This window comes from Castor canadensis, chromosome 13 (assembly GCF_047511655.1).
Source record: "Castor canadensis chromosome 13, mCasCan1.hap1v2, whole genome shotgun sequence".
Lineage (NCBI taxonomy): Eukaryota > Metazoa > Chordata > Mammalia > Rodentia > Castoridae > Castor > Castor canadensis.
The window spans coordinates 85818553-85839815 of record NC_133398.1 but is presented as its reverse complement, the minus strand read 5'-3'; the positions used below and the strand labels follow the sequence as shown (position 1 = coordinate 85839815).

The 21263-nt window shown below is 40.9% G+C and overlaps 1 protein-coding gene across 2 annotated transcripts in view; it reads right to left on the bottom strand.

Annotated features, from left to right (window-relative positions):
- Rasef (RAS and EF-hand domain containing) overlaps window positions 1–21207 on the bottom strand; it is an 80866-nt gene extending 59659 nt beyond the window's left edge. The window contains exon 1 of one of the 2 annotated variants that reach the window (XM_074052161.1): window positions 20628–21207. In XM_074052161.1, the coding sequence (XP_073908262.1) occupies window positions 20628–21058 (431 nt within the window). In that variant the 5' untranslated portion in view covers window positions 21059–21207. The remainder of the gene's footprint in view (window positions 1–20627) is intronic. The other variant, XM_020153516.2, reaches the window with a different exon arrangement.
- Between the last annotated feature and the right edge of the window lie 56 nt (window positions 21208–21263).

The following is a 21263-nucleotide window of genomic DNA, read 5'->3' as shown; positions in this document are numbered from 1 at the left end:
TAAAACTTTCTTCACACAAACAGGGAGAGGGCTAATGGGCCTGGCTTCGCTGATTCCTGTTACAGGCTATTAACATAAGTCCTGAGCACATGACAGGATGGCAATGCTGACCTTGCCCTTCTACAGCCAGAAAAGCAGGCTTTGTTCATAGCCTGCCCCTAAATCCAGATCAATTTTTTTGATTTGGTAGATATCACATATTAATGAGTATATGCATATGTTAAAATATGCATCTCTTTCTTATAACAGACAGAATTTCATTTATATCAACTTTCCTTCGATCAAAATACATGCAGGCAATGTCATGTTAGTACAAGTAGGTGTAGTACAGTCCTTTTTCACTCAAAATATCTATTTTGGCAAGAAACACAGGGTTGAGGAGAAAAATAGAAATTCCAACCTCAGTTTTTACATAAATTTCCCTTGGATGACATCTGCCACCTTCCCAGGTTTGCCAGGGAAAGTTATGAGTTAGGCTTGTCCTATATCCTGATTGTCTTTGTATATAGTCAGGATTTTCCCTTTTTTTAAGCAAACAGTTATTAAGACAATCAGTGATAAACCCATCTCTCCTTTCCTGACCATTTCCAGGTACAATGTAACTAAAACTTCCTTTCAGGAGGAGGTAATAGAACACTCCCTGATAAAACAAATTAAACTGGGACAAGAAAAGCTGGAGGCTGCTTATCCCTGCAGGGCTCAGATGGTGGTGGAGAAAGACTGCAGGCAGTTGCTTCTGCTGGCCACATGGAGAACCGGCCAGCTGTGCCACTTCCTACACGATGGGCAATTCTGCCAGCAGGCCACATGGCCAAATCAATGAGAAATTAGGAAGTTCAAGCATTGTACACTTGCAACTGGTACAGAAAATAGAGTTGGACAGACCTGACACTGAGTGACAAAGAGTAATTGGAATGTGCTTGCTATAGCGATTTTACCATTTTTCAAATGGGTTAAATGCATTACTAGTTATTTTATTGGATGGCAATGCTTTCATATTCTGCAGTAAACCCTTTGGACAGTAATGACCTCAAGAAACAAACTAGTGAAAAGTTTTAAAGTACCAATTTTCCTTTCCTCAGAAAGTTGATAAATGCATAACTGCTCAAAATGTTTGTTAAGTGTCATGACCAAGAGGAGTCTAGGTAGGCATGAAAGCAAAATCGAATGTGGTGTCCTGGATGAGGTGCTGAGACAGAAAAAGGACATTAGGGAAGAACTGAGGAAATCTGAAAAAATGTGACTTCAGTAAACAACATCAATACCACTGCATGGACTGCTCCAAAGCCGGAGGCTGACAGTAAGGTGAAGTGGTCAAGTGGTATAGAACAATCTCAGCTACTCTTCAAATTTTTCTTTAAATCTAACGCTGTTCTAAAACTACCTCCCCTCGAGAAAGACGGTCAACATTTTTCCTTCACAATGAAGTCCACTATAGTGATACAATTAACCTGAATGTAAATATGAAGGAACCGCATCTAACTCTTTCAGAAGACTGTCTTCAGAGTCCACAGTTTTGCTCATGCAGCTGCAGAGGGTGCACTCACACACCACCTGGGAAGCACAGCTTTCCCATCAGATCAGGACTGTGGTTCTGAATAAATTCTGTGCATTTTTATTCCAAATTTTCTTGTACAAATGCAGAATAAAGTGACATTTATTTATACTGTCTCTCTTACCAGAAGAAACCACACAAACGCAAATGGGACTACACTTTACATCACTGCAGTAAGGTGCTTCAAAAAGAATCTGTTGTGTTAATTCCAATAATGATTTCATCTTGTTCCATTCACTGCATGGAATCAAAGTAAAGCTTTCAGAAGTTCATTCTGTCAAAGGCAAAAACATCCAGCCTTATTACATACAAATGCCATTACAAACCTGATGATGGGAGGCAAAGATAGGAGGGTTGTGGGTCCAGCCCAGCCAGGACAAAAGTTAGCCAGAAAAAAGTTAGCTGTGTGATGGCACGCAGCTCTGGAGGCAGAGGTAAGAGGATTGGGGTCCTAGGCGCCCAGGGGAACGAGCAAGGTCCCATCTGAGAAATAAACTAAAGCAATAAGTGCTGGGGGCATTGCTCAGGTGGTAAAGTGCTTGTTCAGAACAAGGACCTGAGTTCAAATCCCAGTACCTCCAGTAATAATAATAATAATTAATAGTAAGTTCAATGAAAAGTAAAATAATAAAGCATTGTAGAAATTATATCTTTACTAAATTAAGAAATCTATGACAGTGAGACAACATATGGTGTCTGTCTTTCTGTGTCTGACTTAGCAAAATCTTTCAGCTCCATCTGTTTTGCAAATGACAGGATTACCTTCCCTTTTATGGCTGAATAATATTCCATTGTGTATGTATACATTTTCTTAATCCAGTCAGCTACTCGTGAGCACCTAGGCTGATTCCACATCAGAGCTACTGTGAACAGTGCAACAACAAACACAGATGGGGAAAGGTGGGTGGGGAGGGAGGACAGTGAGAGACTGTATGATGGGTACCCAAATACAGCCACATAGAATAAGTTTTAGTGCTCTACAGCATGGTAGGGAGGCTATGGATCACACATTACGTGTTTTGCGCTAGTAGAAGAGAAGAACTTGAAGACTCCAAACATGAAGTGATGTTAAAAAGATAGAAACACTGCCAGGCTCTAGTGGTCTAGCCTGTAATCCTAGCCACTCAGGAGGCAGAGATCAGGAGGATCATGGTTTCAAGCCAGCCAAGGCAAATAGTCTGCAAGACCTCTATCATGAAAATACCTATAGCAAAAAGGGTTGGTGGAGTGGCTCAAAGTGTAGGCCCTGAGTTCAAACCACCATACCACAAAAAAAAAAAGAAACGTAAGTCACCCTGATTTGAGCGATACATAATGTATACATAAACTGAAATATCATGGTACACCCCACAAACAGATACAATATGTACTAATCAAATTTTTTCAATATTTATTAAGATGGAAATGTTAACTACCCTGATTTGATCATTACACACTGTATGTTTACACTGAATTATCACACCGCACCCCATAAATTTGTCCAATTAAAAAATAAGCAATACAAAGAGAAGCCTATGAAGTAGAAATGTATCTCAGATTGATAAACACATAATTGCATTCAAACACACTTTGATATTCTGCCAACTAAAATAAAAGCTGTACAGTCAAAATGTTAAATCTGATTACACACACAGAAACAGTATCTAACCTAAACTTTTTTGTGAGAGTCACCTTCTGTCTTTGTGGCCCATCCTCATTTAGGTTTTGGAATTGTTTGCACTTTGGAAGGACTACTCAGCAAATAGTTATAAGGGTCTTGTCTTTTTGTTCAGTAGTCCTCTAAGCTTTCATTATATTTTGTTCCAAATCACTTGGAAAACTTTAATCAGATCACTCAACAATGGGAGTTATAAACATTAACTTCAGCTTTTCAAGATGAAGCAGATTGGAATTAATTGAAAAGTACACCTGAAAATAGAAAGACATTGATGAACTAAAGAAATTAAATGATGAGAGCTCAGTGTACAAAGTTACTATGAAGTTCTGTAATTATGGCTGGGAAAATCTCATCTAACAAGAAGTCTTTTGATGGGCATGGTATCTTTGGCTGGTTGCATTTATATTCTATAACAATAGAATTGAAAAGGTCTATAGTTTTGAAGCATGTTAAATCTGGGAAACATTCATAAGAATCATTAATGAAGACACTTTATTTACATGTCTTGTCTTTAAAAAGTTGAGACATGTGTAGAAGTATTTGTCAAAGAAAAGGACTTTGAAAGGAGGCAAAAACACAGAACCTGTGGCAATCATGGCTTAAAATATTTACATATGTCAACAGTTACATGTCAAGAGCAAAGGAAGACAAACGAACTGAGAGCATCCTCCATTTCTCATAATTTGATCTATGCTTACACTTTAGCACCAGTGTTTTTCATGGTTAAAAGCATTATCATCCACAGAGAATAGTCAACTCCTAGTGTCTGTGATTTCTAATTTGATAAAGTAGGACTCTAAAGAAAACTGTAATCAATATTATGGAAAATAAAACATAAGTCAATACTGGTAGAAGACATATTTCTCCAAGAAGTACAAGTGATTGTGGCATTAGAGATATAACATATGAGGAAATTAACTGAAATTTTTACTGTTGTGCTGGGCGGGGATACATTCTGGCATTTACACATGTTCTTACAATGTATCAAATGTATGATACTTGAATTTACCCCATCCACCATTCTCTTTTATCCCCTTCTCCCCCTGATTCCTGGAATAGTCTCAACATGTCTCATTTTTGCATTTACATATATGTGTACACAGTAACTGCAACATATTCACCCTCCCACACTCTTTCCCCACCTAAATCCCTCCCACTGGTACCAACCCTCCCCCCAAAGACAGGACCTGTTTTGCCCTCCGGTTCTCTGATTTTATAAAAGAAAAAAATGACATTTTCTGTTTGTTTAAGATAGCTATGCAGGGAGTTTCCTTGTGATATTTCCTTGTATATAATGTTAATTTGCTCATCTCCTCTATTTTTCTTCTTTCTACCTTAGTGCCCTTCTTATGGTGATTTCAGTAGGTTTAAAAATTCTGCATTCATTCTTATTCAAGTATGATATATTTGATACATTGTAAGAACTTTTGTAAATACCATGATGTACCCCCCACCTAGCACAATTTTAAAAATCAACTAAATAAATAATTTAAATTTTTAAAAAAATTCTACATTCTTGTATAGAGAGTACATCAACCATATTCACCCTTTTAACTTCCTTCTTTTACTCTCCGTCTCTGATCCCCTTAGTGTGACCTGTTTTCCATAATATTGCTGTATTTGTATTAGGTCTACATTCTGCATATGAGAGAAAACATGAGGCTTTTGGCCTTCTGAACCTGACTAACTTCACTTAAGTTCTCACCAAGCGCCAGTGTCCTGCAATCCTAGCTACTCAGGAGGCAAAGACCAGGAGGATCATGGTTCAAAGTCAGCCCAGACAAATAGTTCACAAGACTCTATCTCAGAAAAAGCCTTTCACAAAAAATGGCTGGTGGAATGGCTTGAGGTGTAAGTCCTGAGTTCAAAATCCAGTGCCACAAAAAAGAAAAAGAAAAACAAGCCAAGATGAGGTTCTCCATTTCTATCAACTTACCTGCAAATAACAACATTTCAGTCTTCTTTATGGAGAAATCAATTGACTAAAATGGTGGAATATGTTCCAGAATTCTTCTGCTTATGCAACTATTAATACCTACATAATTATTTATGAAGATTTTATTATAATGTCATAAACTTTTTATATATTTTAAAAATAACATTTTAATGTTTTGAATATGACTATTTTATAAGACCACTGATAAGAAAAGAATATTTCAATAAAATCATATTTAAATTTAAAGAGGCCAAGCAACCATGGACTGAAACCTCTGAAACTGTGAGCCAAAGTAAACCTTTCTTCTTTTTAAGTTGATTATCTCACATATTTTGTCACAGTGATGGAAAGTTGAATAACATAGTTTCCAAGGGGGGAAGTGCCCAGTATTTACCATATAATTAACACTAGGAAAGCTCAAAAGGGTCCAAAATGTTCAACTTGAGAAACTTCTATTCTGCTGGGATTTAAAACTAATATTTCTGATATGCAGAGGCCCCTTCATTTCATTCCACCTCAGATTTGTGTTTTTCTGGGTTTAAGTTGCTGAAATCTGAACTCCAGATGAATTGTGAAGCCAAAGTTTAAATCCTAAATATATTTCTTCAATAATGGACACAGATGCATTTTAATGAAATAATATTCATGCTTACTTATAAATATTGCAACATATATGTGAGTTTCCAAGCCATGAATGCAATTTTGTGACTTTTATATTGATCAACACAGACTTAAAATATTACATTACATAAATAACCTACCACCAACATCTCCAAAAGATAAGGATCTGCTTGTTGCTCCAAAATCTCAAAATTTCTGAATATTCTGTAGAGTCGGCAGTACCAGTAAAGTGGATACATTCTCTCCTAAAATCATTACATTCTGGGACATAAGTGTTCTCTACTTGTTCTCTCAATAGAAAATATGCTCCCTAGATTTATTATATGTAGGACACTGACCATTAATTATTAAATGCTTGGGATTTAACTTTAATCTATTATCAGTATCGTGGGAGGAAAGCTGTTTAGTATCTAAGCTATAGTCACATTTCTTTTCAACAGTTAAATAATATCCATATATATATATATTCAAGGAAATTTATTAGAGATGGATCACAACCTTCTGGCTTTTGCAAGAGTATCTTTCAAAGGATACATTTTTCTATGAAACATCATGGAATTAAGCAAGGAATAACCTTATATGACTCATCTTCAAACTACTGTACACATGGTACTGTTTATTTAGTTAATATCCAAAGAGACATGTCACAGAAAAACATTTTAAACTATTTTCCCACTTTAAGAGACATTGATTTTTGTCTATGTATCATGCTATGAAACCCTCAAACAAATTAGTAAAGTATCCAGTCTCTCTGATTTATACACAGAATGAACCAAAACTACCAAACCAAAGCACAATACACTGTAGAGATGTTCTTGAGGATTTTCCTTTGTTGTTGACTTTTGCTTCAAACAGGGTTTCACCATGTAGCCCAGGCTAGCTTTGAACTTGTGATCCTCCTGCCTCAGCCTCTTAGTGCTGGGATTACAGGTGTATAACACCACGCCTGGCTCCTTTCAAACTTCTTGATAATATTTCTCCTTTGAAATAAAATGCTGCTGACATCTTTAATATGACATTTCAGCAGTGCAGTTGTGGCCTTGTGAGAGGCTCCTGGTTTCATTCATGGTGCCTGGGGCACATCATCTACAAGGAGGCTCCCTGAGATGCCCTATTGCTGGTCATCTGTTCCCTCCACTGCCTTCCTGTATCCTGTGAAAATGACTAATTACTTGTAGTTTGACTTTCTGCAGAATGGAGAGGCAATTTTTTAGAATGTGCTTTAAAAGGAAATTTATCAAAACCTTACTAAAATCTGACTTTTTTACATTAGACAATGAGCTCACCAAACCACAGGTCACTAAAGGAACTAACAACCTTCAGATCTGCAAATGCTATCTGCTGAAGAACCTGACCTCTAGCCTACAAAGGGTCAGGAAAAGAGACACCGGTCTTCTCTCAACTGACTCATCATTTCACCTCCCTGGCTCGCGACTGAGGAGAAAGCAATGTCAGTGAGCTGTGTAACTGAATTCACCTCAATTCACATTTGTCATCACGAACCTTTACCACGCCCTTGGCTTTCAGTTCCCTGTCCCTATGGTCTCAGCTGCACTCCTTTCTTGCCTGCTTGGACAGCAACCCCTCTGGACAGTAAAACTGGCACAAGCACTGCTAAATGAAATGGAAATGAATGCTTAATAGCTGCTTTAAGTCAAGGGAGCTGTAATAAGTTACTGCAATAATGAGCTCAAGTGGATAAGAAGACTCCACCAAGCACAGTATTCATCCACTTCTGCAGTTGTGTATAAACCATTCCCATGAGACTCAAAAGAGAAGATTAAAAATAATTTCATGACCAACTATTAGGCTGGTGGCCCAAGACACAGGGTGACTTCATGGATTCATCTCAGAGTGAGCCATCACCCCTCATGCTGGACACCTCTTCATGCCCGTGTTTATAATAACTAACACCATTCCATGTTTTGTGCTTATCTTTCTAAGTGGCATAATTTCAACAAAAGACAATTTGTAACTATAGTGCCTACCTGGGGAAGTCTCAATATAAACAAATTGGGAAAGGGGCTTAAAACATGAATGAAAGTAGAATAGGAATAAAATCACAAATAATAAAAATGATTTCAAAATGATTGCAGCACTCCAGCTATTTAAAATTCCCGTATCTGTCACCACAAAGAATCCAAAAGAAGGCTGAACAACAAGAAAAAACAAAAACCACCTCCAGCAAACTCCTGGTTGGGGTAGGAATAACCAATATTCAAACAGATGTTTTAAAATACAATTCTAAAATACTTAATGGTTTGCTCCCAAATCTTCACCCAATAAAAGTTCCCAGGAAGGAAGGACGTACTAACAATAGAAAAACAGCACCCAGCAGCCTGACAACAAGAACAGAAAATGTGCACGTGGAACAGGAGTAAGCTCAAGTGCTAGAGTGCCCACCTAGCAAGTGCAAGGCCCTGAGTTCAAACCCCAGTACTACCAAAATCATGCACAGGAACTGCAAACTGAAAAGGCAACATTGATTCACCACACCCACGATTCCTGGGGACATCATTGTACTGCAGCCCAGAGTAAAACCAGACTTCACAGGATGAACCTGATGTAGCAAAGAAAGCTTAAGTCATTTTGCCAATACTTACTCTGAGCAATGCACCACCTGTGTTACAAAAAAATATTCATCAGACCAATCATCACAGCATGATACACAATGCACAAAGTAGAAATGACCTGAATGGCTATTAACAATAAAGTGGAGGAATAAGTTGTAGGGTCTCCACACAACATACTCAAAATACTCTACAGCACTGAAAACTGAAGCTCAACCACAATGCCAAGTGAAAGAATCCGAATATATTGTATGAACCTATGTATGCACAAATAAAAAGTACACCTGCAGGGGAGCAGTGCTGTTGACTGCAAGAGGGCCACAAGAGGGTGTCTGCAGTATGGGAACATACCTACGGGATTTTTCCAGATACAAAAATAATTCTGATTGTCCATCTGGATGCTGACTTGTGTGGTCATCTCATCTGACAACTCAAACAGCTATAAACTTAGGCTCTGTGTGTTTGTCTTTGAAGAATGCATTCACAGAATGTGTTGGTGATGTTAAGTATAGATTTCTTCTCTTCATAATAAATTCAGATATGAAAACTTCAAAATACAAGTATCAAATAACCAACCAGAAGGAACCCAAAGAAAAACTTTGAAGTCAGTGGAGTTTATCTTTTCTACCTCTGTTCAATGTCCTCTTTCTGGGTCTTTTTACCTTTTTAAGCAACTCCTGGGTGAATGTGACTGCATCTCATACTCTCACTTCTTATTTCTTCAACCGAGTGTAACACACACCCAAGTCACCCAGGGACCTTGTTCACAAGAAGTGTCTCTAGTTGGTCTGAGGAAGGACCTGGAGTCTTTGTTTCTAGAGAAGCTACAGATAGAGCCAAGGCTGATGGTCTGAGGCTCTGAATTAGCAAAACACAAGAAAGCCATGATTTAAAACCGGTGTCTGCTGAGCTCCTTGGACTAGGTTCACAATCCAGAACACTTTGGGGTCTTCCTGTGCCCCTCAAATTGTATCCATGCTGGTTATTACCAACTCAGGGACAAAAACTAGTAGCTGAGGACAGCAGAATGACAACCCATACCTATTCTGTGGAGACTCTTACTGTTCCTCATTAAAACACCAGCCTTTGGACTTCATGGCACACAGTGCCTTTCTTTTACAGAGCATTTGCAGAACAGAGAAAGGGAACAAAGGAGGAGGCAGCAGAGGGAAGAAGGAAGCCAGGCAGCAAGCAGTTAGTTTGTCAGGGAATGTTCTGTAGTGTGAAATGTTGGTGTCATTGCCAGATGGCTAGGACTGCCTAAGTCCAAGGAATCTCCCCAGGAAGGTGATGAACTTGGATTTGGAAGAATTCTGATGAAGAGTGAGCTTGTAGGGTGAGGATGGCCAGATAGAAGCAGAAATGAATACTAAGCTTTCTTCTCCCAAGAAGGCATCTTAGAGCCATTCACAGATGTAAGCAGGTATTTTCTCAGCAGTTAGAAAAATATTAAAAACTTTGAACAAGCCATAGAAATTTGATGCATTGTTTTGGAGCACTTAGGCACTTGGGGGAATTATGGGGCAGAGGGTGTATTTATAGGGATTTTTCCAGATATGAATGATTTGAAATTTTTCTGTTAAATCTCTCTGGCCTTTCTGAAATTGATTCCCACAGCACAGTAAATCTCAAAATCTGCAAATATCTGCGAAAGTTTCTTAGTGTCTGTGATGATTAATTTCATATATATCAACTAGGCTAGCTAGGTATTTGGTACCCAGGTATTTGGTCCAACACATCTGGATACTGGTGAGAAGGTTTTCTGTACATTTGACATTTAAATCAGGAGACTTTGAGGAAAGCAGATGACCCTCTGTGTGGGGCCTCCTCCAACAGAATGAATGGACTGGTGTCCCTGAGGAAGACAGAATTCTACCAGCAGAAAGCTTCTTTCACACCAGCTGCAACATCCACTCCTCCGGTCACCATCCTACCTACCCTGTAGACTTCAGACTGTCCAGCCTCCATCGTCATGTGAATTAATTCCTTGACATCAGTCACTCTCTCCCCATGACCCACCACATATAACATATATGTGTGTGTGTTTACACCCCCCCCACACACACACACTGTGTTGGTTCTGTTTCTCTGGAGAACTCTAGTACCTGTGGTGTAAGGCACTGCAATTTCATTGGGGCCAATCACACATAAACAATGTCCCAGCTTCAGGATGAATATGTGCCAGCACCAACTAAGGAGTGGGGTAAGAACTTCAATTGTTGCTGAGCATGAACACTGATTTTATGTATCATTCCAAGCCCAGGCCACTTTCTAAGGCCCCAAATGCTCAGCGAGACCATCATGTTTTAATTCTGGCCAGGGATCATTAGAACATACGTATAGGGGTCTTTTCAGATACAAATCATTTGAAAATTAGACAAACTGTTTAACAGATTAATGAACTTTTGTGGACTGACAGACTTTTCTTAACCTGAAGAGAGCTTATTCAATATATTCTCTTAGGAGAGAGGCGATGTACTATCCATTTAGAACAAGGGAAAATCTTGAATCAATTTCAAAGCACAGAATCAAACAGTCTTTCCGTCTTGTGCTTTGCTATAGCCTCCCATGAATTTGTAGCCAATATTAGGACCACTCTGCTGTAAAGCAGGCCCCTGTGGCTTCACTTAGCTCCTTCCCTAGGTCAACAGTGAATGACACTGAAGTGGAAATGGCATGCACACACATTTTCCCCAGCATGTCAATATTTTATGACCCCAAGTCACAGACACAGAATGCAAGGCCACAAACACAACTGAATGCAGCAAGGTGGGAGGAAGGCAGAGCGGGACAAATACCCGTTCTCATCATAGTTTTCCTCTCTGCACAAAAGATGGTCCACTTGCTTTCTCTGTGTTTTCTGAGATATCTGTGCATTTTGTCCTTGTCACCATAACTAAGCACCCACAACCCACATCCCTCCTTCCATCAAGCTACCTTCACACCAGAGGGGGAAAAATCCAGTATATTCATTTTTTCAAATATCTACAGGTATTCTGCACTGTCGTGTTTACCATGCTAAGAATCTTCTTTATGTGCTATTTCATTAGGATTATTACTGTTTATTTGAGTGTTGTGGTTACAGTGATGTACACATACTGAGTGGTCTGAACCATCCATACTGCCTCCCACCCCGGACCTATATGTGTTTGCAGAATCTGAGGCTTTTCTGGAATGCATCCACTGTGTAAGAAGAGAAATGCCTGCACTGGCATCCACTCATTAGCATCCCTGAGCCAACTCACCTGCCACTTGGAAACACGTTATGCCAACAGGTCCCCAGGAGAAAAAGAAAAGTATTTTGTACCACTAGCACAAATGCTAGTTTACAGCACATCCACCAGAAAATATGACATGGGAATATACTTAAAGCATGGATTTCCTAAACATACATGGATGGGTATTTCAGAACTCTTCTTACATCAGTGGAAGGTAACTCTACTGCAAGAACGCTGCTGCAAGAACTATGAGGTGACTATTAGTGTTGGAGATGAAATGGCGCAGGCTGCCATGGCAATGCAGGTGGGCAAACATCAGCAAACCCTGCTCACAGCCTCTCAGGAGCCTCTACTTGGGGACCAGGGAGCTCCAGGCAACCAACAATGCACCTGTGCTTTCTGTACCATGCTCAGGCTTCAGCATGGAGAGCTGCCTTTGTGCTTTTTTTGCTTTCTATCCAGGAATTTAAGAAACATTCTTGTCAAGGATTCTGTTATAACAAAGTGACTATGAGCATAGTCCACAATTTTACAGTTTAAAATGGTCACAAAGGGATGGGATATCAAGACTGACATTCTCATAAAACACCACAAACCTAACTTTTATAATTTGTTTATTTATTTATTTATTTATTTCAAGGCTTCCTGCTTGCTACTTAAGTGCTCCACCACTTGAGCCTGCCCCAGTCCCTTGGCTGTTTTAGTTTGTTTTTTCAGATAGGGTCTCCTGCTTTTGCCCAGGTTGGCCTCAGACTGTGATCCTCCTATCTCCATGTCCCAAATTTCTGGGATTACAGGACTGCACCACCACACCTTGCACAAACTTAAATTTAAAAGACTAAAATTGCAAAGCATGGTGCTGCAGGCCAGCGATCCCAGCACTTGAGAGGCAGGAAGACTGCCAGCTCAAGTCTATCCTGGACTACATAGTGAGTTTGAGGCCAGCCTGGGTTCCATAGTCAGACCCTGTCTCAAAAAAAGAATCAAATATGAGACTAAAATTGAATAGAGTGGCTGGTCTTAGAGTGTATGTTTTAGAAGGACTCTCTTGGAACATGTTGTTATCAGGACCATTTCTGCTTGGCCACCTAAAAATAGTGGGCAACTCCAGACATAAGGAAATACATTTAACACATAAGTGGGAAAGCTTCACAGAGAATGCATTTGAAAGCACTCAAAACACCACACAGTTTTTGTAGTTATTAAAATGTCTTGTCCTTGTTAAAAAAATGCCTGAAGGACAAAGTATTCCACAGTGGTAAAACAACACCACTGCAACAGCAGAAAATAGGACCTCATATAACTAAATTCCTTTAATTTTTATCATAAATCATTTAATTCCAATTGACTTTCAGATTGTTAATCAGCTTTCTGTTGCTATGACAAAATACCTGAGATGATCACCTCATAAGGCAGAAAGGTTTATTTGGCTCAGTTTGGGAGGTTTCAGTTCATGGTCACTGTTGCTTTGGATCTGTGTTGAGTCAGTATATCTTGGTAGGGAGCATGAAGCAAAGCAAAGCTGCTCACCTAATGGCAGCTGGGGATCAAAGACAGAGGCAGAGCTGGGTGCCAGTGGCTCGTGCCTATAATCTTACCTACTCAGGAAGCAGAGATCAGGAGGATCACGATCATGGTTTGAAGCCACCCATGGGCAAATAGTTCGTGAGACTCTATCTCAAAAAAAAAAAAAAAAAAACCTTCACAAAAAAGAGCTGATGGAATGGCTCAAGGTGAAGACCCTGAGTTCAAGCTCCAGTACAAGACAGAGAGAGAGAGAGAGAGAGAGAGAGGCAGAGAAAGGTAGCCATAGACCCAATATCCCCTTCAAGGACACACCCCAGATGACCTACGTCCTTGCACTAGACCCCACCTACTAAAGGTTCCTCCCAATAGTGCCACAGTCTTAACACATAGGCCTTTGGGGAAGGTCACTCCAGACCCAAACTATACCACAGATCTGAATGAGAAGAAAGAAAAACATTGGATGAAAGGTCTCCAAGCTGTCCCAATACATTCAGAGCTCAGCCTTCCTTCCCAAAGATGGACCAATTAAGGCAGCTCAACCTGAAGTAGGAAATATTATTCAGCAACATCCGTTGAGCCGGATCAAAGTACGTCTGCAAAGTGCAGGAACAGGAACATCAAGAGCAAAACAGAAAGTGAAGACAGCCGTTTTTTAGTGAAAATTCTCTCTCACACACCTGCAAAGGGAGAAAGCAGCAGCACCCAAGTTCTAAGTTAGGGAGCTGTGGAATTAGAAGCTAGTCTGCATAGATCTGAGGCCATCCCTGTGATTCTTCCCACCTGGACACTTGCTGATGTTGCCACCTTCTGGGTAAAAAGAAACTGCCCTAGAAACTTTGTTTTTAAGTACTTGGGGCCTGGTACAGTATCAGGTACACAATAGATACCAAAAATGTTTGCTAAGTGAGGAAATGAATGAATAAATTAAAAAAATAGGGGAAGGTAAGTAGAGTACCTCCACCCCCCTCCCATCCCCTTCTCCCCCTCCCCATGGAAGAATTAGATGAGATTCTTTGTTTAACATTGGGTAATTTAAGACAAGCTTCTTCTCCAATATTTTATCCTTAATTTAAATGATGTAGAATGATCATACAACGAAATGATCATGTAGATGATATGCAATGAAAAGTGCAGAGACTAAGGTTGTCAATTCTATATAGTTCTTGAGGATTGCAAGTTCTCTCATGCCTGATTAACGTGCAGACCTTATTAAAGAAGTATCTTCTAAGGATTCCAGAGCTGACTTACATATTTTATGTTATATTTTATTCTATAAGCAAATATAAATCAGATATAAATTCCTTATATTGATAACTCCACTGTGTTTATAAAACTACACACATTTACAAAATCAATGCAATCAGAATTAGCAATATCCAGCTAACATGACAAAGAATATAGTTTTACTGAAATGAAATTGCCACAACTAAGTCAGTGTGGCACTGGGAATGTATATGTGGCTCTCTTAAGCACACTTCTATGAACAAACCCCATTCTTCTCATCACTTTTCTGCTGAGACTACAGAAAATCCACATTAGTCACATTAGTTTATGTGAACACATCCTGCTTACACCAAGTCCCACTTTCTGCCTTGCTTATGGGCTAGTTGCTAATGCCCATGGCAATACACTTGACATCACACAAACACAAAGACAGGTACTGAAATTATGTAGCCAAATCTGTGATGTAGGAGTCATCCAGGTGATTCTAAATGTGTTCACATTACTTTATCTTACATTATCATCAAAGTGAAAATAAGAATGCTTAGTCTGCTAAAACTCCCAACATATAGGTAACCACCCTGAAGGGTCTGCAGCCCCTGCTAGGAGGGTAGACAAAGCCATAGAATAGACATAGCCAAGGAATGTCCTAGTGTAGGATGAGTGCGCTCTGCTCTGCCAGGAGGGATTTTTCCATTCAGTACCAGTATCTGTGGTCCTTCAGCAGCCAGAATCTCCTAGGTGTTTAGAAAGGTGAGACAACGAGCTCACTAAAGGTCAGGGTCAGGTCTACATCAACATCTATGTAAAGGGCTATGTCAACAGATAATTCTCTAATTAAAGAATTAGAGAAACATCTTTCAACTACTGCATCAACACATCTTGTTTTTATAGGACATACAGACTAAGGTCTTAAGAGTTAAAATTCACTTTTCTCTCTTTATAATTACCTTCAAAAAAAAACTATCACTTGGAAGATCCTGAATGTTTACAAGATGAAGCAATGAACTTGCTTGAGAAAATGATTCCAAGGAAATCATGCGTGTCAGCTAAATTTCACCATTACAACTCCCCTCGGGAGTGAGTGTTTGATTTCTGCTTTATAACCCAATACAAGGCTAGTACAGTCAAAGGAAGCAGTGTGAATACCCAGATAAATCATCTCTGCCCATGCCTTCCTTGCAACAGCATCATGCAGTCAAGCGCCACCTAACTGCAAGGAGGTATGCACAACTCAGTGAAGTATACTGTACCCACTGTGTTAGCATAGAAAAAGGAGACCCACTTCGAATCTAACCTTTCCTGTCATCTTAAAGGCTCTCCTTTCAGCTATCAACTACCAAACATCTGTTCAAGGCAGGTCAGCATGATGCAGCTGATGGAAAAAAGACTAGAAATCCAGGCAGAAATGATGAAAGAGGCAAAGATTTTAAGTGCTTAAAGAGTCTGGTCTAGTATAATCATGCATTTGAATAGTAATTTGGAGAAGAGTAAGCCAAAAGTTCAAGTCCAAAGAAAACCTACAGAAGAGTTTGCGGGTCTTATATTCTTCCCACTGACACTCAGTGTTAAGTCTTTTACTTTTTTGCCCAAACCATAAAAGCAGAATAAGTCATTTTTCTTTAAATTCTGAAAGCAAAGTTCTGAGCAATTGGTGAGATCTGAAGGTCAGAGTAGATCACTACCCACGCAGCCAAAACTGAGAGTCCTCTAAGGTCCAGAAGATGGTTAATTCAAATATCAGAACCAGAAGTGACCACTGCCAGTAAGTATAGCCCGTAAAACCTAAGCCAGGCACAGATTCATTCTAGGCCCAAGAAGGCTATAGGGATAAAAAGTAGAGTCGTGGTTTTAACAGACAGATTTCTTTCACTCAGCAAAGTAATGATAGACATATTTTTAATAGAAGACATATTAAAGAATACAAAAGCAACACAATGGCAATAGTAAAAAGAATAAAGAAATACAGGTAGATGTAGATCTAAATATAGACCTGGGCCAAAACACAGATGCAGATGCTGTAGAGGCAAAGCATGATTGTGTTTACAGGACTTCCATTTCAAGGATTATTCAAGCAAAATACTAAGTGATTTTGGATTAAACTCTACAGTTCCCAATAATTGTAGGACTAGAGAGAAAATAAAAGATGCTGGTTTGGAGCCCAGAAAAGTCAGAATAGCCCGGCTCAAAGGCACATGTCCCACATCATCAAAAACACCCTTGAACCTCATCCAGGACTGGAGCACAGGCCATCACAAAAACCGGTATCTCCTTGGAGGAGAATCATGCACTGGCCATGTGCATGAAAAAGATACATTTATCTTTGGTAAATACTATAAACACACTCCAAAACACACTGAGATACATGTAGAAGCCTTCAAGAGCTGAGAGCAAAGAGAGAAGGGTAGTTGCTCCACCCATCTCAAGGTGGGTCAAGATCAAAGCTCACTGGTTGGAAGAGAGGGGAAACTGAGGCAAGATTGAATTAATCATCCTCCCTCCTCTCTGTCTCCATCTGTCTGCTGATCTGTCTCACCTTGCCCCTCCCTCTCCCCCCCCCGCCTTGCTCTCTGTCTCTTTCTTTGCCTCCATCTCTCTTCCCCCTTTCCCAACTTGCCAAACACTATATCATGTAAGTTAAGTGAGCTGGTGAGGCAACTGCAACAGTGTAAACTAAGATGGGAAAATACAAAAGAAACCCTGACCAGAAAGGAAAGTTTGCCTCTGCCACTTGTTTTAAAATTTTTCCCAATTAAGTGGGACTGATGTACAATTGTTAAGACTCTCCTCTCAAGCTTAGTCATCATCACTCTACTTGCAGGATTGGGCTGAGGTACACCGCTTTGCCAACCTGTACCTTTCACACGTGCACAGTGTTGAGTGTTCTCAATTAAATCACTTGTTTGTGTGTGAGTGTGTGTGTTTGCAGTGCTGGGGATGGAATCAAGGGCCTATGGATGCTAGGCAAGCACTCTACCACTGAACTATGCCCCTTACCGGTTACTGATAATGTGGGGTTCTCAGTTAATTTACTAAAGTGAATCAGTTTTCAAGTAACACTCAAAATCACTACAAATGGCATAGAGATAATTATAAGAGACAGATGGCCCCTCCATCGCCTCCATACCCTCAATCAATTTCTCAGCAAGCACACACACAAGTACGTGCACAAACACACATACACACACCCCCCTCATTTCCTTAAATCCTTGGCAATCTTTGAATACCACCAGGAGAGCACACCAGGAATTTTAAAAAAGGTGAGGTAATCTACAAAAGAAATGGAGAAAGCACTACTGCATGTACATGATTGAAAGCATTGAAATATAGAGATTTGATTAACTCAACATTTATTGAGTACCTACTGGGTACAAAACTCCCTTTCGCCAAGACAGTGACCTAGGCACCAGAAATTGACTAGGCTGCATTGTAAGTCTGTTCTTGTCTCCTCACACATCCTCCAAACCACATATTCCATTCCCTATTTTCCAGGACTCTTCTTGGCCTGGCACCACGTTCCTTCCTGAATTCTCTTACATAAACACCTTGCCTTGCCTGTCCTCTCTGTTCTCATCTGCTGGCAGACCTTACTTTGTCTTAACAGGAAGTGGTAGGCCCGTCCTGACCATGTAAGCCATCTACACCTGCCAAGCTTTGGACACTCCCCTCCTCAGACTAAAAGGGAAGCAGTTCCCCCCAATTTTCTAAGAGAAATGACTTAAGGGTATATTGACACACACCACAAAGGTTATTTCAATCTTTCACAATGCAATTTTATTTTTTTCTCTAATCTCATAATTATTGGGAACTGAAGAGTTTAATCCAAAATCACTTAGTATTTTGCTTGAATGATCCTTGAAATGGAAATCCTGTAAACACAACCATGCTTTGCCTCTACAAGAAGAAAACAGTCTTATATCCATTCTTCTCAAACTAGATATGAATACATCCCAGGACAGGCATGGGGCAGGTCACCACCAGATAAAACAGAGTGTAAGGAGGGGAACAAAGTCACAAGATGGAATGCCATACCTTCCTGGAGAGATAACTTTTCCTCAGAAAAAAATATCATAGTTTATATTAAAACAAATCCCAGTATAACATATAGTAAAGTGAACCATTAGACTATTTCCTTAGAAACTCAGGACTTCAAAGACATCTTGCAGCAGTCCACAATATAAGAAGTTTTCTGCAAATAATCCTCTTGCCTTTAAATGCCATTTCATGAAACTTTTGAAAAATGTTTCACTCACACTTGGAACTTGTTGAAGATGTGAGCTACATCTTATCTTTGTCTTTGTCCCCAAGAACAGTACCCAAGACAGTATCTGTCACAGATAGAACACTCAGTAAAGTTTGTGCAATCAATTTGCAGAAATAATGATAACATTATTAATAATAAAAGACTGTTGGACAGATGGAGGAAAGGTCAACACTGTAGGAGGAAATGGAGTAGAAACAATCCAATTTACCCAACAGCCATGGCTGCCATGGTAACAATCAGATGAATCAACTCAGTTTAGTTCTTTTCCACTTGAACAAGTTTAGAAAGGCAAATATTGTACTTGTTAATCTCACATCAGAGGAAGGTGGGGCTTAGCACACAAGTCTACCAGGTGACACTGGTGCCCATTAAATTTAATAACTTCTGAAAGAGTTGGAAAGGCATTGTGGTAATAATTCCACCAATGATATTAAGTCCTGGTTTGTACACTGATCCTAAGAATGTCAATATAATCATTTAAAGGTCAAGTGTCAAACACCTGCTGTTGAGACTTAACAACTGAAGTAAGATCATATGTATGTATATATATATATATACAGTATCTAATATGAAGTGAACTCTCTTCATTCCTAAAATTTTTACATCATTTTAATTAGCTGGACCCAAACTAAGTTAGAGTTGAAAAGTGACTCAGAGAAACAGTGCGCTTACAGCAATGTTTAAATTTTTCCTGGTGGAGACACTACATTTTACCTCACTTGTAAACAGTAGGGAGGACCAGCATCACACCCACTTTTTCCACAAATCCCTCCTTCACCAGTGAGTCACTCTCTCTCCTGCTCAGTATTTCCCTTACCTTCCAGACTGGAGGAAGAATTTGGGAGGAGTAACTGAGGACTCCACAGTGCCAGCTGTGAAGCAATAAACAAGCACCCTGACACCTGACACAGACCAGGGCCACCTTCCTTTTCTGAGTCTTAAGTCTCAGATATGCAAACTGTCAACTAAAATGATGCTTCTCAGATCTTAATAATGACAACCAGAGCTCAATAAAATTTCAACTGAAACCCCAACAGAAAGCAGAAAAACATGTCCAGCACTAACTGAACTGCCTGGAAAAGTGGGACAGCAGCTGGAGACAGAACACGAAATAGAGACAGGGATAGATGCAAAGGAAGCTGCCCTATTAATCCTGCCAGCCAGCATCCTTTTTTCTCCTGAGTATTAAGTTAGAAACTTGGTATTAACTTATTTTCTTTCATAGCCGTGGGGAGAGAATATGTTGTATGATTTTGCAATTTTATTCTATTGCATAAAAAGGAGTTTTTCAGTTCACATGATCTGGTACCAAACTTCTACTTTTTAGTTAACTGGGCAAGTGCCTCGATGAATCTCTGTTGAAATTTCTGGGACTGAGTTTCTCCTCAATCCAGAGACAGCCAAACCTACCTCTCAAGGTTGTTCTTAAAATTTAACCAGTGGCCTGGAGCTGACTGCTCACAGGAGGCAGAGATCAGGAGGACTGCGGTTCAAAGCCAGCCCCTATCTCATAAAACCCACCACAAAAAAGGGCTGGAGGAGAGGCTAAAGCATAGAGAGGCTTTCTAGCAAGCTTGAGGCCCTAAGTTCAAACACCAGTGCTGAAAAAAAAAATTAAACCAGTGGAACTCAGTAAAATGCCTACCATCAAAGAATACTTGTGTCCAGCAATATAACCAAGTTTCTTTTCTACCTAGACTTAGGAAAACAACATCAAAGTTATCATAGAGGATGCCAAATTGGCAAACTGCCCAGGCTGAGGCCCAGGGTAGAAGATGACTTAAACAGATCGCAGTGAGACTGAGGGAGTGCACCTAAACAGGTGCTGGCCCCAGGGGGGCTGCAGGTTTCATCATGGCCCTGGTGACTAACAAGACACAGCATTTAGCATGTGAAACTCTGTCCCCTAACCCAACTGGGTGCACGCACGCCCTTTCCTTAACTCTCCTTTTGGAAAAGTCAACTGGAGTAGATGAAAGGAGAAAAGGAACTCATAAATTCCTTTTCTAGGATCCTTGAATCTGCACACCGCAAAAGTTTCCCGACCCACACACGCACCTGGGAATGAACTTGGCTTCGTCTCCGAGTAGCCCCTGGAAGTCCTGCCAGGCTCTTCCCAGGCTCGCCGGACTCCACAGGGCGGCCAGGTCCGTCGCCGCGTCCTCGTCGCCCTCATCCTCCTCGCTGTCCCCGGGTTCGGGTCCCGTGTCCACTGCCGCAGGCAAGGACTCCCGCAGCCCCCAGCCCCGCCGCCGCGCCCCGCGCCGGACCCCGCGGAAGCCGCGCGCGAACTCCTGGAAGGTGATGGCGCCGTCGCGGTCGGCGTCCAGCCGCTGGAACACGGCCTCGGCCTCGGCCGGCCGCACGCGCAGCTCCGCGCACAGCGCGCCGAACTCCTCGCGCTCCAGCCGCCCCGAGCGGTTCGCGTCGCAGGCTGCGAAGACCGAGCGCAGCCGGGCCAGCTCCTCCGGGTCCCCGTCCGCCTCCATCCCACCCGGCGGGGCGACCGAGAGGCCGGCGGGGCGACCGAGAGGCCTCCGGAGCGCCACCGGCCAGTGACGACAATGGGAAGTCAGGAGTCACCTGCTCGGGACGGGAGTCGCGGCGAGTTGGGCTGGTCGGGCAGGTTCGGTCACCTGCGGCAGTGTCCGGGCGGGGCGGGGTGCGGCGTCCGCGGGAGGGGGTGGCCCGCCG